Source organism: Sapajus apella, unplaced genomic scaffold (genome assembly GCF_009761245.1).
Source record: "Sapajus apella isolate SASKATOON/1434 unplaced genomic scaffold, GSC_monkey_1.0 scaffold6, whole genome shotgun sequence".
NCBI classification, from domain to species: Eukaryota; Metazoa; Chordata; class Mammalia; order Primates; family Cebidae; genus Sapajus; species Sapajus apella.
This window is the reverse complement of record NW_022436946.1, coordinates 24629857-24646341: the sequence shown is the minus strand read 5'-3', so window position 1 is coordinate 24646341 and position 16485 is coordinate 24629857. Positions and strand designations below refer to the sequence as shown.

Genomic DNA, 16485 nt, shown 5'->3' with positions numbered 1-16485 from the left:
CAAAATCTTACTAGCTGTAATATAAATGATAAATTAAAATATGCATTCAGTGGAACATGCTTCGATAAACTATTCTAGGTTATATATTTGTATACATCCATCTAGTATATTCTTCTGTGTTAAGTATATACATATTTATCCTTTTATTCCATAAAGGTACCATACATATATACTTCTGGTAGTTTTCTTTCTTCATTTTAAAAATATTTTGTGAGTATGTTAATAAATATTTATTGCACCTTCATTTTTAATGAATTTATTATCTCCTATGAGTGTACAGCTATAGCAGCACTTTAAGATAAGTACCTTTGCACATTTTGATTATTTTCAATATTTCACTGTTATATAAAATAAGGATGATCATCAAGGTTGATTCTGACGTGGTAACCAAAAGTTCTCACTGGAGGCACTAGAAAAAAAAAATGCGGTATTGGCCATAGTTTTTTATATTATGTACAAGGAATTTATCACATATAGAGTTATTGCTCTTTTAGTTTTTGCTTATGTAAATACCAGTCACAGTTTATTTTGCATTTGGCTGATAAGCCTTGGAGGATTTTTCTTTAGAATCAGTTTCATTTTTCCCTCTATTCTTTAAAAACTTTTTGAGTACATTTTAAATTTCTTCTTTAGAAAAAAATCTGTGTGTATTTACTTTACTGGATTCTTAAACTATTACTTTTTTATTAAAAAGAAAAAGCTTTGGGCTGGGCACAGTGCCTTATGCCTGTAATCCCAGCACTTTGGGAGGCTGAGGCAGGCAGATCACTTGAGGTCAGGAGTTCAAGGCCAGCCTGCCTAACATGGTGAAACCCTGTCTCCATTAAAAAAATATACAAAAATTAGCCAGGCATGGTGGTATGTGCCTGTATTCCCAGCCGCTCGGGAGGCTGCGGCAGGAGAGTTGACTGAACCCAGGAGGTGGAGGTTGCAATGAGTCCAGATCATACCACTGCACTCCGGCCTGGGCGACAGAGTGAGACTATCTTAAAAAAAAAAAAAAGAAAAGAAAAAGTTTTGACACTGAGAGGCAAATATTTATGTATTTCTATCTTTGCATTTATAGATATATCTTTATGTATTATATTATTAAATTTTTTTACTTCAAAAATTGCTGGACTGTACAACATTCACTATTTTAACAACTAGGCATTCACAAGGACACATGCATGAATCTGAGTACATTGTTTTATCTTCATTTTTACTAATATCACAATAATAAAAAGTAATTGAACTTCTTCAGAGGCAGGTGTGATAAACAGGTAAACCCTCTGGATTATTAAGTACTTCTAATTTTATTACAAATAAAATTTGTAATCATTTTAATGGCATTATAACATTTATCTAAACGAATTAATAATCCTTTAAAACAGGAAACGCTATAACCTGTTATACCCAAGAAGACATATCTTGTTGTGTTTATAAAATTGGTTCTCTACATACTGAGCTCACTTGAACCCTGGGAACCCTGCGTGATACTGCTAACTAGAATAGTGCTTCTGCATCTTTAGGTGATTTTACAAACACCTCTGAAGCTTATTTAAAATACTTATTTTTAGGTTGCACCATTCAGAGGTTGTGCCTCAGTAACAACCTCTGGGTTGGGGTCTAGGAATCTGCTTTTATAACAAGCTTCCAGATTATTTGGCTTCAGAGGGTCAATTTATGAGGAAGGCAGACATAAGTTAGCTCACCTGTACCTGGGGTTCTCACTAATAAAATGGATATAAGAATAGCAGTATCATTGTACTATTATAAAAGTAGCAGAAGAAAGCTTGGCATGTATTATACACTCAAAAAATAGCAGTTTTTTCTCTTTAAGTGACCAGCTTAGTTACAAGATAGCCCCACATGATAGAAAGTAGAGAGAGTACATTAACAGGAGCCCACTGTATTTCGTATAGCCCCTGTTCATTGTTTTTTCTCAATAGTGACGAATGAAGACTGTGGTTCACATATGTAATATGTTGACATTCATGTTTAAACACTAATTGGGTACAATGTCAAGGTTGTATTTACCACCTTTCCTCCTGTTTCAATGTGGCTTCGTTTAGTATAGTGGATGGCCTATTTGCCAGGACTTCTAAACTTTCCACTAATTATTACTCCATGTAAAGGACACAACATTTTCATTATAAACTGTGGCTAAAATATTGGAAAATATAGTCTATGTTACTAGAGACTCAAATACAATCCTGAAATATTTTGAAGGGTTTGAAAATTTCAGAGCTATATTTATATAATATTTCATGTATATATTTCTCTCAAACTATATCTAACATTTGTATATAAATGAGAATAACTCTGTAAAAGCAACACATTTTACAAAGAATTTTTAGTTTAAAATTATGCTAAAACAAGTAATAGACATAAAAGTCATTTTAAAAGTGTTTAAGCTTAATTTAATATAAGCCCTTAAATGAGAAAAATTCATAAGCTTTGATTTTTTGTTCAGAAATGAATGTGCCAATTTGTAAATATGAGGAATAGGTTAAAATTTGATCATAGACCTTTTATTTTAGACTTCTTTTTGGTTAAAAGTATCATATTATTCTACATTTTTATCAATTATGCTAGAAATTTTTTGTGCATTCTGGTAATAAATTTCTGGATTTATTCAAAAAGATTACCAGCAAAATTCAGATACCTTGGAAGAAAAAACAGTACCTCTCAGTTCTTCTTTAAAATAACTCCAAATTAATATTTACAGATCTTTGCAAAACCTAGATTTTGAGCCTTTTAATAGCTGGAAAAAGGCATTATGTTAGGATTTAATTTGTATGTTTTGTAAAAATAAGTTATGTTTTTCTGAGCTAAGTAAGATTCTCATTTTAACCTGATTGTCATGGAATTACCCGCTCTCTTTCTCCATCCATAAAATAACATTGTTAATACCCCTTTAACCATAATGTTTCCTGTGAAGTTAAAATGAGGTCACACCTAGGAAAGTATTCCGAAGAAATACAGGTGGTTGGAATCATTTTTCTAACAGCATTAGCAGGTTCTGGGAACTTCTCAGTTAATTTGTTCAAACTAAACCAGTGGGGACAGAATGTTTGGAGAGGGCATGACATTTTATTAGAGGCCAATCATTGTTATATACTCGTAGGAATAACAGTTAGAAGCAAAACCTAAGTTGGTAAAATGATTTGACAGAGACATTAAAAAGTCAGTGTAATCAAAAGTGGTATAAGAAGCTACCTGTCTCTGCTCCGGGGCCCTTGAAAGGGGACCCCCAAGAGCAGTGCGGTGTTTCTCTGCATCCCTGTTTGCTAACTCTGCTCCTGCTCTTCTCTCCTGTGCTGCCTGGCTGCAGGTCTCACTCCATCGGGTAAGCACCATGGGGCTGCTTGTGGGACTCTGTCCACTCCCTTGCTGCCCTTGCTTCCCAGGACTTTGTTTCTTTCACACTGTTCCTGAACCAACAAAACTACACTCTATGTTCCAGAGAGTGTTTGTGACCAGGAGGATAGTTTACAGGGCACCTAATACAGTTGAGCCTATTGAAGTACATCTCTGTTTCATTTCTGAATCATTTACACCATGTCACTTGCTGAGGAATCTCTCAGGAATCTTCCTCGGCACCATTTCTTCCCATGTTGACAGAGGTCCTTAGAATTGAAAGAAGAAGAATAAAACAAGTGGAGATTGAAAGTTATGTATGTTTTTGGCTGGGAGCAGTGACTCACGCCTGTAATTCCAGCACTTTGGGAGGCCAAGGCGGGCGGATCATGAGGTCAGGAGTTCAAGACCAGCCTGGCCAAGATTGTGAAACCCTGTCTCTACTAAAAATACAAAAATTAGCGGGGCATAGTGGCCAGAGCCTGTAATCTCAGCTACTTGGGAGGCTGAGGCAGGAGAGTCGCTTGAACCCAGGAGGCTAAGGTTGCAGTGAGCCAAGATCGCACCACTGCACTCTAGTCTGGGTGACAGAGCAAGACTCCATGTCAAAAAAAAAAAAAAAAAAGAAAGAAAGTTATATATTTTGTAAATCTTCTAGAAAGTTGAGAAACAAAAACTGATTTTCTCTAGATTGTCATGTTTCTCTGAATTTCTTACCTGTTAATTTGTGTTGATGTTTCACCTTCAACTTTCTGTGCCTTCTGAAGTTGGAGGGAAGAAGGGTTACTGAAGAAGCGCATATGTTAAGAAGTTTGCAATTGTTAGTCCCGAGCCCCTGAATTAAGCCTTCTTTTAGCTGCAATCTTATTATATACTTTTATTTTTTTAATTTTTTCCTAAGAAAGCGGTCTGTATTTACATAGTAATGCAGATGAGTTTCTTTTAGTGATGCTTTTAAAGTATAATTTCTGAGGAAATATCTGCCTAATAGTTTCTAAATGGAGTGCCTAGGGTAAGACTGTAAGTATCCCCTGAATTTCTGTGTCCTTTTCTGTGTTCTAGCAAAGTGCTACCCATACTAATGCCCTCAGTGGATTTTGTCAGGGAAGGGTAACAGATTTAGTCCCTGAACTATTAGCTTCTTGAGAGAAGAGAAAGCAGAGATGCTGTTGAAAAGTGTGAGGTGGGAGCCAGTACTAGGCCAGGAAAATGGACCCATTGTGCTCCTACCCCTGCCCAGTCTGATATCTGAGTGAGACTCACTAGAAAGTAACAGGCAATCAACCAGAGGAAAGATGAATCAGCTACTAGGATTAATAGGATGAGAAAGCTAAATCTCTTAAAATTCTCAGGAATGTTTGCGTTTGTACCAGATATTCTTGACAATCAAACCTGAATGGATGCAGAAGTCCCCGCCCCCATATTGGCCTATGAGAATTGTGTTTCCCTGGCACGTGATTCCTTGAAAGTCTTATGTAAGCTTCTTGCATTCCTCTGGCCAGTTTCTCTACCATGGAGTGATTAGCTCCTACCCGCCTGGCTCTATTTCCTGGATACTGCCGTTTGCTCCTTACTGTCTTCCTGAGCAGAAGGGAGTAGAGACCCGGGTTGGGCCTATAGAAGATGCCCATGGGCTACTGGGCTCACCTAGGAGAAACCAGACATTCGCAGATTTCCTAGCAAAAGGAGGCTGTAGACAGTAAAATAATATGCAACCATGGCTCCACCATCTACTTTTCATTTATACTCTTGAAAGCTGACACTGCCCCATTATACCCAACAAAACAAATATCATCTTGGTTGGATGGGCCGGGAATATTTCAGATATTTGGAATTACTGTTTTAGAACTACAAATAGGGAGGTTTTCATTTACTTATGTTGTGCTCTCTTCTTTTTTCTTTTTTTTCCCCCTTTAATCTGCTTTTGCTTTGAAGCTACTCCATTCGCCATTCCATAAGTATGCCTGCTATGAGGTAATGTGTGTAAAATATTTTATATAATATGACTATAGAATGGGTTTAAGATATTATTTTATTTATATTTACCTATGGGCTTCCCCTGTTTTATGTGAAAGGAAATTGCTGATGTTATTCAGAAGAAAAGACTGACAATTCTGTAGAATTGTGTAGTTTGGGCTTTTGACCAGACATCCTGTCTTAAATCCAGCCTTTCCTGTGTGACCCAAGACAAGTGACTTAACCTCAATTCTTTTATTCATATATTGCAAGAAATAAGACCTACTTCATATGGTGTTTGAGAGATATAACCAAAAGAACCTACATAAAGCATTTAGCACAGCATCTGAACATGCCAACCGATCTTGCAAAGGTACACTTGGGTTTCTTATTTCAGCAAAATTAAATGCCAGCCTGGGGGAAAGTTTAAATGAAAGGATAGGAGATTAAGAAGGCTAAAATTCTAGAAAGGATATCATTAGGATTCTTAACATAGATATTAAGTTGAGATGTTTGTTAAACAATAAAATGCCAGCAGAATTACTGTCCAGATAATAACTGGTGAGAAGGACATTCCTAACTTCAAGTTTCCATGGCATAGTGATGCAATCTGGTAAAATTTAATAGTAAGATAGGAATGAGTGTTAAATTGAAAATCTGAAAATGCAGGCTTTGGCTAGGATTAACTTTCCACTCTTGGGAAAATCACCTCAATGGTATCAGCTTCATCATCTTTAAAATAAGAGGCTAGAACCAGATTAGCTGCTTGTGAAAAGTGCCTCCCCCACCCACAGAGCCCTAAGGCTGCCTAGCGATGAAGCCTCTGGGAGCTTCCCCCACTTCAGTCAGAGCTATGCTTCTTCTACCTGCTTTACCTTAATATTGTGGTTTGAATACTTTATAGAGGGGGTTCAGTTAGTTTCAATAATTTGAGACCACTGAAGCCAAATTCTTTATAATCATTTCCTGTGTTTTGTGTTTTTTAATTGTCATGAAGCCAAATTCCTCCTAGGGTCATTTGCAGTGCTAAAAGTTTGTACATCTGATTAAATCTGATTAAAGTTGTACATCTGATTAAATCTGATTAAAGTTTCTCCCTGTTCCAGCATGCACTCTAGTATAATTTAATTAGACAAATGTCTGTTCTATTACATCTTATGAAGGAAGGCTCTTTTACACTGGGGTTATGTGGTTAATTGGTTGATTTGGAAATTTAACCACAGTATTTAGTTCTCTGTATTTGGTGGTAACCAGGGAGTACAGATTCAAGATTGCTTAGTTCATCTTTGAATGGCTTGCTCCCCCTAGCTTAAGAACGTCTAAGTTGGGTAGTGGAACCTAAGGCTCTATTTTCCTTTACTTGTCAAATTTTAAATCTGGGTGTCAGAAGAAGGCTTGCAAAAATTAACATGGTTTTGCCCTGTGAACCAGGAAGTCATCTGGTAGTAGCTTATGGGTCAAACGCAGTCTGTATGAGCTTGCCTGAAACTAACTTGAAAAAAAAAAATTATTTTGCTTGTCTAACATATACCCATGAACCGTTTCCTCACTGTGGGCCTTTGTAACTGACGGATGACAGGCAGTCATGAGTGAAGGCTTGGTGAAATAAAACCTGCAATGGAAATGAAATGCCAATAACTATATACCTTTTGAGTCACGCAGGTGTAATTTTACTAATGTTTCATCACGAAACAGGATTGTAGAGGATTACTTATAGGAATTTAACTCATGTTTGAGTCACATACAAGGTGTGATGCCACATCAGAGTCCTCTGAACTCACCAGTGTTGATCTGTGCAGCCTGAAGGCAGATACATTTCTGACCATGTGAAGCATAAAAGACTCGGGAGACAATCCCCAAATTCACTCATAAACATCTATGTCCATTGCCTTTTAGTAGCATAATAAGAGTGATGCTTCATTCTGCATCATACAATGAAACCTATATTCTATAGCCATTCTCCTTTATAAAGTTTTTCTAGGCCATTCTTCTTATTTTACTTTTTTTTTTTTTTTTTTTTTTTTGCACTCAAGAGAGAATAACAAGTACCTTATTAATTCAACATTTAGTTGAATTATTTGATCTGAAAAAAATGGCAGTTGTTGCTGCTGAAAGCTGACATGGATACAAGATTTAAAATACACTTAGTTCAGTTCCTGTTTCTTTAGCAGGAGTTGTTGATATTTTTAATGGTAGTGATGTCATTAAATGATAATATCATGGGGCCAAATACAATATAGAAAACTAGAAAGCACCAAATGAAGTTTTTAACGCTTAAAGCAACAAGATGATGTATAGATTATTTAATACAATGAATGTGTCACAAATAAAATGGCATTAGGGGCTGGGCACAGTGGCTCACGCCTGTAATCCCAGCACTTTGGGAGGCCGAGGCAGGCATTATCACCTGAGGTCAGAGTTTGAGTCCAGCCTGGCCAACGTGGTAAAACCCCATCTTTACTAAAAAGACAAAAATTAGCCTGGTGTGGTGGTGGGCGCCTGTAGTCCCAGCTACTCAGGAGGCTGAGGCAGGAGAATCACTTGAATCCAGGAGGTGGAGGTTGCTGTGAGCCGACATAGTGCCACTGCACTCCAGCCTGTGTAACAAAGCAAGACTCTTTATCAAGAAACAAAACAAAGCAAAAAAACCTGTTTAGTAAGAGAACAAATAGATATATCCTATGTGGGAGGAAAAATAACACATTCTAATAATACCATTTAGATAAGGCATTAGGTAGGTAATGGGTATGTTTTATCTTAAAATAATGAAAGCATTAACTTTCCAAAACACTACTTCATGGAAGCTGTCAAAATGATTATTTTTTTAAGGCATGGAAAAGAAAAAAACATGAACATTTTTTTCCTTGTGCTATTTCTGTCTTGTCTCACATTTGCTGAAATAAAACTTTAAAAAACGCCAAGTGGCAAAACTCAAACATGACATTCTTCATACGGATTTTCCATTGCTTACTAAAAAACCTGAGTCGGGAAGAGGAGTGTTGTGATAGAAACAATAAATGCTAAATGAAAACTTAGGCTACCTATTGCTCCACTGGCTCACTGGAAATGATTTACAGCATACCATGGCATTATTATAGTTTTGTCATTGCCAAATATCATATTATTTATTGTACAGTTGAGTATCTGCCCATTTTACTTAGAAAAATTCCATGTCAGGTTATGGTTTGTGAACCTAACCTATCAGAAGTGACATACATTTTAAAACACGGTTGGTGTAGATGGCAAGCTGACAGGTAGCTCTGTTGCAGAGGCCAGGTTTACAAATATGAGCAGAAAACCAAACAGCATGGTTGCTAAGACAGCTAGGTCTTTGGAGCTGACCTCTCTTTTTTTGTTATTTTAGGAATTCTCCTACTTTCAAATCATTTGAGGAGAGGGTTGAGACAACTGTCACAAGCCTCAAGGTACAGATGAAGTGAATTCTGTGTGAGTGGGTCCATGGACTCAGGACAGCTTAGCCATCGCTGCGGTTAGTTCACAGTCAAGGCAGGGCCAAGAAGGCAGGCTTGCATCAAATCAGACCTTTTCCTTCACATATACATCTATGAATAAAACCACGACTGAACAGTGTTACTGTATCCTTAGAGTTGTTTGTATAAACCATTCAGGGGTGAATTGTTCATTAAAGTGAATTGGGGTATGTGTTTACCATCTAATCTCTTAATGTTATCCCCTCAAAAGTAGATAAGTGAGAGACAACTGTGGATAGGATAAAGGCTATATGAAGTCTGACTTTAGAGTATGAGTGGAAGTCCAATAACAGCTCAGAGCTGCTCTAGTTTGGACATAGACCAGTAAAAACAAACTTGGGACTATGTATCCACTACCCGTTCAGCTGGTTAGTTTATAAATTCAGGTACTGAGCATTGTACAGTATGGCTATCATAGAGGAAAAATTTAACTGAGTCACAAAATGCATTTTATAATAATGCAATAATGCGTTTCATCCCTGGGTATAAACTGAAAATGTGCCTATTAAAAAATTCACTGGACTTACTGTTTGAGCATAGGTAAGTTTGAATACAAAGAGTAAAAATGAAATCAGTCTAGTCTTAAAATGTATTGAACTTTTAAAACAAGAAAAATCACTAAAACTACGAAGATAATTTTTAAAGGTATCATTTAATGACTTAATTACATCTTGCTATCATCATCCCTATTTTGTATACATACAATCCATTTCTGTATTTTACCATAACTGGGAAAATTAAGAATGCATGTGATCTTTAACCAGATCAAAAACCTTTATATCCCATGCTGATTACTCAGCTGCCTCTGAATCCTGCGTCTCCACGCTGCTGTCACATGTGCTGCCTTGATAAGTATATGTGAAGTTGTAAGTTATTCCTTACTTGTGGTCCCAGGTGCTCTTATGGATTTTGACCCGGAGAGTCTTTTTCTCAGAGCAGGGTCTTTTACATAGTCTTCTACTTCTACTTTATTAGGCCCATAATCAGGTGTTTAAGGCCAATAATGAAATTATTATTCAGCATTTACCATGCCTTCATCAGTTTCATTCACCAGCAGTTTCCAGTTGTGCAGTTTCACCACTCTGCATGCCAACATGATCACTTACTGAGCGTACAGGGACCGGTGGGAGTTGTTAAACTGCCCCATGTGCAGGAAAATTTTTATAAAGGGAGGAGCATCCAATGTTGTAAACATTTCTTTTACTAGAATATCAAAACAAAAGGCTCAAAAATCCCAGGAGTCAGTTTCTAAACATTTGGTTTTCAGCCTCCTTAGACAACACAACGAAGATGGATTCCATTGCTCGTTAGACAAGTTTTGATATAGGAGAAGTTGTACTTTTTAGGTTTTCTTTAGAAGAAGGAGAAACGAAGAAGCAAAAGAAGATTAAAGAACAACGCATTTTCATTTGCTTTTAGGAAATTCTGGAAAGCTCACGGCTCACATAGGATTTAAGTGTTTGATCCACACGCTCAGCTTTTCACTTTTCTCACCTTATTGGGATAGAAGGTATAGCCTGCCGCCTACTTCAGACATGCACATAACTAACCCCGCCCACCAGATACTAGCCTTCAGGAGGTGAAGACCTCCAGAAAGTGATTCTGTTTGTATGACTGTTCATGGTTTAACAAGACTCACATCCCATCCACCTCCTATCTCACAGCCAAAGCCTAATCCCTTTTTTTTCTGTCCACACAGGCAATGGAGAATAGCTGATAATCACGCTTTGTGTCAAACCTACCACTTCCTCAATAATTACAAATTTCTCAGTCCTTTTTCCCCCAACTAGAATAATAGATATGTATAACCCTTCTTTATATAGCTCTCATTTTCTGCAGTTTACTTTTGTGTTCTAAATCTTCTCCAAAATGTCTATATTGTTCTTTAATTAAGGATCCTTAGACTGTTTTCTGCTGAGGGAATGACTCATGAATCAGTAAAGATGAGTAGAATTTCTTCTAGGTCTATGTGCTGCATTTCCATTCACATGCCCTGCTTTATATTTGATTTTTGAAAATACTGCTGATAAGGAATCATCATATTTATATTCTGAGAAATATGGTTCTGCTGTAAAGGTCCACTCCTGCCACCTTCCCACACAATCTGTCATGTACCATGGGGCACTTGTACCAAATCCATTGTTCTTTCTTTATACCCAATTCTGTAGTTGGTTTTTCCATGAAACAGTTTTCCAATCCTATAAAATTCATTTCTGCCTACACAAGGTGTATTACTTGACACTTTAGCTGGTGTCGCCTATATAGTCACTGAGCATGCTGTTTCATCCAAAACAAACAAGCAAATGCGGAACCAACTCCTGTGAAACCACCCTTGGTATCTTCTACATGTCCCAATGAGTCATGAGTAACTACATCTCTTCCAACCATTTTGCATCCATGCCAAGCTGACCATATTTTTAGTGTGTCTACTTTTTAAATAATAAATACATTACATGGCCTGGACCAAAACCTTAAAAAAACAAAGGGCAAGCTTACATGTTTTGTTTTTTTTTGTCCTCTCAATCAGTTATTTTGTTATGAGAGATGAGGAAGCCCAACTCAGCAATTCAAATGAAATTCTATGCAAAGAACAATTATAATTTTGGGGACAAAGTGACAAACACTTGGATGAAAAATGATTATGAAGAGAAGGTTCCAGGAGAATTTTATCATTCACATCTTTGCTTAAGCAGGCCCTTACCTAAGGTATTGCAGTAGGCAGTCATTAAACCTATGTGGTTAGGAAACTCTCTTATTCCATTCCTTCTTTGCCAAATTTATTTCTTACAAAGTCATTTCTTTCTTCTTTACTACTCTGTTTTGAATCAAGAAACAGGAGAGAAGAAAGAAACAAAGAACAGAAGAACACATCAGTAATTGGTATTCACTGAATTCAATATTGTGTGTTACTTCTATTGCAAAAGAGAATGTGAATGGAAGAAAAAAAAGGAAAGAGGGAACTATTAATAGAGTAGATTACATTGAATTAATCTTATTTGTTTCTCTCAGGGAAGAAATAAGCATAAAGAAAAATCACATAGTGGAAACCATCCCTTCCCCCTACGTATTCCCAATGTTAAGATAACAAGGGGAGGAAGAATCAGTGCTCTGCCAGAGGTCCACAAACTAAGCTGGCCATTTTCTTTGGAATGATACATATGCTGAGAATGGCTTTACGCTTTATAGTGGTTGAAAAAAATCAAAATAAAAATATTTTGTGACATGTGAAAATTAAATTATATGAAATTCACATTTCAGTGTCCATACATTAAGTCTTACTGAAACACAGCCTTGGCCTGGCATAGTGGCTCATGCCTGTAATCCCAGCACTTTGGGAGGCCGAGGTGGGCGGATCACCTGAGATCGAGACCAGCCTGGCCAACATGGTGAAACCCTGTCTCTACTAAAAATAAAAAAATTAGCTGGGCATAGTGGCGGGTGCCTGTAATCTCAGCTACTTAGGAGGTTGAGACAGGGAGAACTGCAGAGGTTGCAGTAAGCTAAGATCGCACCACTGCACTCCAGCTTGGGCGAAGAGCAAGACTCCTCTCAAAAAGAAAGAAGGAAACGAAGGGAAGGGGAGGGAGAAAGGGAAGGGGAGGGAGAAAGGGAAGGGAAGGGAGAGAGAGGGAAGGGGAGAGAAAGGGAAGGGAAGGGAGAAAAAGGGAAGGGAGAAGAATAGAAGGGAAAGGGAAAGGGAGAAGGAAGGAAGGAAGGAAGGAAGGAAAAGAAAGCCACGCTCATTCATTTAGGTATTGGCTGTGGCCAGAACTCATTTGAGTATCTGTGAGAGCAACAATATGGTTACTAAGCCTAAAGTATTTACCGTCTAGCCCTTTACAGGTAGAGTTTTCTGACACAAGCAGAGTGGAAAGTTTAATTCAATAAAAAATTTATTAAAGAGGCTGAGAGAGATTTTAGTGACAATTGGAGAAAAGTATGTTTTGTACTGATGGAACTGCTTTTGAACCCTCGTTACATTTTTAAAATAGCAGGCCAGGCAGCATGAACACACTCCTCAGTGTTGTTGATGTCTGTGAGTGATCACTTTGGTGACAGTGGGGCATCAACATCAGTTTGGCAATAGCAACATTATCTATTCTATATCTCTGTTTCCTGCTTCAAAGTGCTTTTTCTACATTATGAAAAACAATAGGAGGGAAGGCCAATGTGACTATTAATAAGACTTGTACTAAGCATTTTGGACCATTAAATATACAGCTTTTTAAATAAGGAATTTTTCAAAATAGCCATATTTTTAAATGGTAAGTTAATTCCTTCATGTTTATTCTTAGTCAATAGCAAGTATAGACGAAAAAGGCCTCATAAAGCATCATCTCTGCATTGTAAGGAATATTCCTACTATAAGGGTGTATTAGTTCCATTTCATGCTGCTATGAAGAAATACCCAAGACTGGGTAATTTATAAAGGAAAGAGGTTTAATTGACTCACAGTTCCACAGGGCTGAGGAGGCCTCAAGAAACTTACAATCATGGCGGAAGGGGAAGTAAACATGTCCTTCTTCACATGGTGGCAGGAAGGAGAGGTGCTAAACAGAAGGGATAAAAGCCCCTTAAAACCATCAGATCTTGTGAGAACTCACTCACTATCATGAGAACAGCTTGGAGGTCACCACCCCCATGATTCAATTACCTCCTACCACGTTCCTCCCTGGTAGGCTTATGAGGACTATGGGAACTACAATTCGAGATGAAATTTGGGTGAGGACACAGCCAAACCATATCAAAAGGCAATTACCTAAGATGATGTGAAATCACCAGTGATTAAGGCTTGATCCATCTCCAACTTTCAGAGCAGAAACGAGAAATCATTTTCCATTGAGCCACTCTGTCTTTTCAAAGGCATTTGCCAGAAATCCAGATTGTCCTGCTAACTCCCCCCAAAAATCTTAAGTTTATGTCATGTAAAGATGTTTATACATTTGTAAAATTGGAGGAATTAATAAAAAAAATCTAATTCCATTTTGATTAGATCAGTTCTCTGGGTGAGTGGGGATAGAAGTTCCAAGTCCATGGATCGGATTATGCTCTTGAAGGGATTGAAATCTTAGAAGTAGAAGAGACAAAGAGAGAGTTGCTAAAATTGTGCAAAATTAAACTTTGGAATCCTGTCCCAGAACCCAAGTATGAATAACATTCTAGCACTCAGCTAAAGGAAACAAACTTCTCTACATTCCTTTGTCTCTAAAGATAGAAAGTATTTCTGAATTTGAAAGTAATCCAGCTTTTGGCATTCTTATAAAAACATTACAAAAATGATAGTAACAACTAACTGCATTTTTGTGGATCTGCTCATTTCAGACGAAAGTAGGCGGGATGAACCCTAATGGAGGCAGTTTTGAGGAGGTCCTCAGCTCCACGGCCCATGCCAGCGCCCAGAGCTTGTCAGGAGGCTCCCGGGGGACCAAGGAGGAGGAGCTGCAGTGCTAAGTCCGTCAGTGTGGCTGCATCCAGAAACCAGCCACTGGCCAGCCCATGTCTGCCTGTGCTTATCCAGATAAGAAGATCAAAATCCCGCTGGGAAAAACCCAGGCTTTGATGTTGTTATTCAAATGGCCCCTCCAGAAAGTTTAATGATTTCCATTTGTATCTGTGTTGATGATGGACCACTTGACCATCACATTTCAGTATTCATAGATGATTGTCATCTTTTAAAATGTTCCCACTTGAGCAGGTACACAACTGGTCATAACTCTTGTCTGTGTAATTTGATGTATATTTTCCACACATGTAGCTATTGTTTGCTTTGATTTCTGCTTGGCCTCCTTTATGATGTGCATGTCCTTGAAGGCTGAGTGACAGTCGCTTTCAGTTCAGCAGATCAACAGGATGGAGCTCTTCATGACTGTCTCCAGCAATAGGATGATTTACTATAAATTTCATCCAAATACTTGTGATCTCTCTCACCTACATCGATTATGTATGTTAATTTCAGCAATTAAAATAATTGATTTTAATGACAACTTTGAATTCTTAATTTCTTTGTCTTAAAAGTTGCTAGGTATAATTCTACAGATGCAATTTTAAATCAACTTTTAGCCAAGTGCAGTGGCTCATGCCTGTAATCCCAGATCTTTTCAATGCCAAGGTGAAAGGATTGCTTGAGGCCAGGAGTTCAAGACCAGCCTGGACAATGCAGACCCTGTCTCTACAAAAAAAAAAAAAAAAACTTAGCCAGGCATAGTGTTGCTCACCTGTAGTACCAGCTACTCTAGAGGCTGAAGCAGGAGGATTGCTTGAGCTCAGGAGTTTGAAACTGCAGTGAGCTACAATTGCACCACTGCACTACTCCAGCCTGGGTGACGGAGTGAGACATTGTCTCCAAAAATAAGTAGTCAACTTTTACTGCTAATTTGGTGAATGTGATGATATGAAAATAAATATAACCTCGGTTATCCTAGGATGTTAAAATAATCTCCAATTTTAAAATTCTCTCCACTCTACACAGAGTAGTAGTTATTCAGGTAAAGGATATCTGAAAAAGAGATAGCTAGAAAATGGGAGAAGCAGAGTTCTGCAACCCCTTTCATCTTGTGAATTGTTCACATGTATGAAATAACTGGTATTTATCAATCGATTCAGGTTTCTGCATTTTTACCTTCCATATCACATGTATCTCTTTTTTCTAAATCAGAACATACATTTGTTATTAGGTAGCAGGGATATAGCCTTAAGATATATTTGTAAAATGCATACTGAATAGACATCTAAAAAAAATCCCTATTTAACTCCAGATGGATTAAAGATCTAAACATAAGATCTAACACCATAAAAACCCTAGAAGAAAACCTAGGCAAAACCATTCAGGACATAGGCATAGGCAAGGACTTCATGGCTAAAACACCAAAAGCAATGGCAACAAAAGCCAAAATAGACAAATGGGATCTAATTAAACTCCAGAGCTTCTGTACAGCAAAGGAAACAATCATTAGTGTGACCAGCAACCAACAGAATGGGAAAAAACTTTTGCAATCTACCCATCTGACAAAGGGCTAATATCCAGAATCCACAAAGAACTAAAAATGATTACAACAAAAAAAACCTATTCAAAAGTGGGCAAAGGATAGGAACAGACACTTTACAAAAGAAGACTCCATGAGGCCAAGAAACATAAAAAAGTGCTCATCATCACTGGTCATTAGAGAAATGCAAATCAAAACCACATTGAGATACCATCTCACACCAGTTAGAATGGCGATCATTAAAAAATCTGGAGACAAAAGATGCTGGAGAGGATGTGAAGAAATAGGAACACTTTTACACTGTTGGTGGGAGTGTAAAATAGTTCAACCATTGTGGAAGACAGTGTGGTGACTCCTCAAGGACCTAGAAATAGAAATACCATTTGACCCAGCAATTCCATTACTGGGTATATACTCAAAGAATTATAAAGTGTTCTATTATAAAGACACATGCACACATGTGTTCATTGCAGCACTGTTTACAATAGCAAAGACCTGGGACCAACCCAAATATCCATCATCTATAGACTGGATAAAGAAAATGTGGCACATATATACCATGGAATACTAAAAAGCCATAAAAAACGATGAGTTTGTGTCCTTCATAGCGACATGGATGTACCTGGAAACCATCATTCTCAGCAAACTGACACAAGAACAGAAAACCAAATACCGTGTGTTATCATTCATAGGCGAGTGTTGAACAATTAGAA

General features: G+C 37.6%; 1 protein-coding gene across 14 annotated transcripts in view; it reads left to right on the top strand.

Annotated features, from left to right (window-relative positions):
* The window catches only part of TPD52L1 (TPD52 like 1), a 112439-nt gene extending 97669 nt beyond the window's left edge, over window positions 1-14770 (top strand). For 5 of the 14 annotated variants that reach the window (XM_032274873.1, XM_032274871.1, XM_032274878.1 and 2 more), the window contains exons 5-8: window positions 3317-3331; window positions 5278-5316; window positions 8663-8723; window positions 14112-14770. In XM_032274873.1, the coding sequence (XP_032130764.1) occupies window positions 3317-3331; window positions 5278-5316; window positions 8663-8723; window positions 14112-14240 (244 nt within the window). In that variant the 3' untranslated portion in view covers window positions 14241-14770. The other 9 variants (XM_032274883.1, XM_032274882.1, XM_032274884.1 and 6 more) reach the window with 6 other exon arrangements.
* The last annotated feature ends 1715 nt before the right edge of the window (window positions 14771-16485 follow it).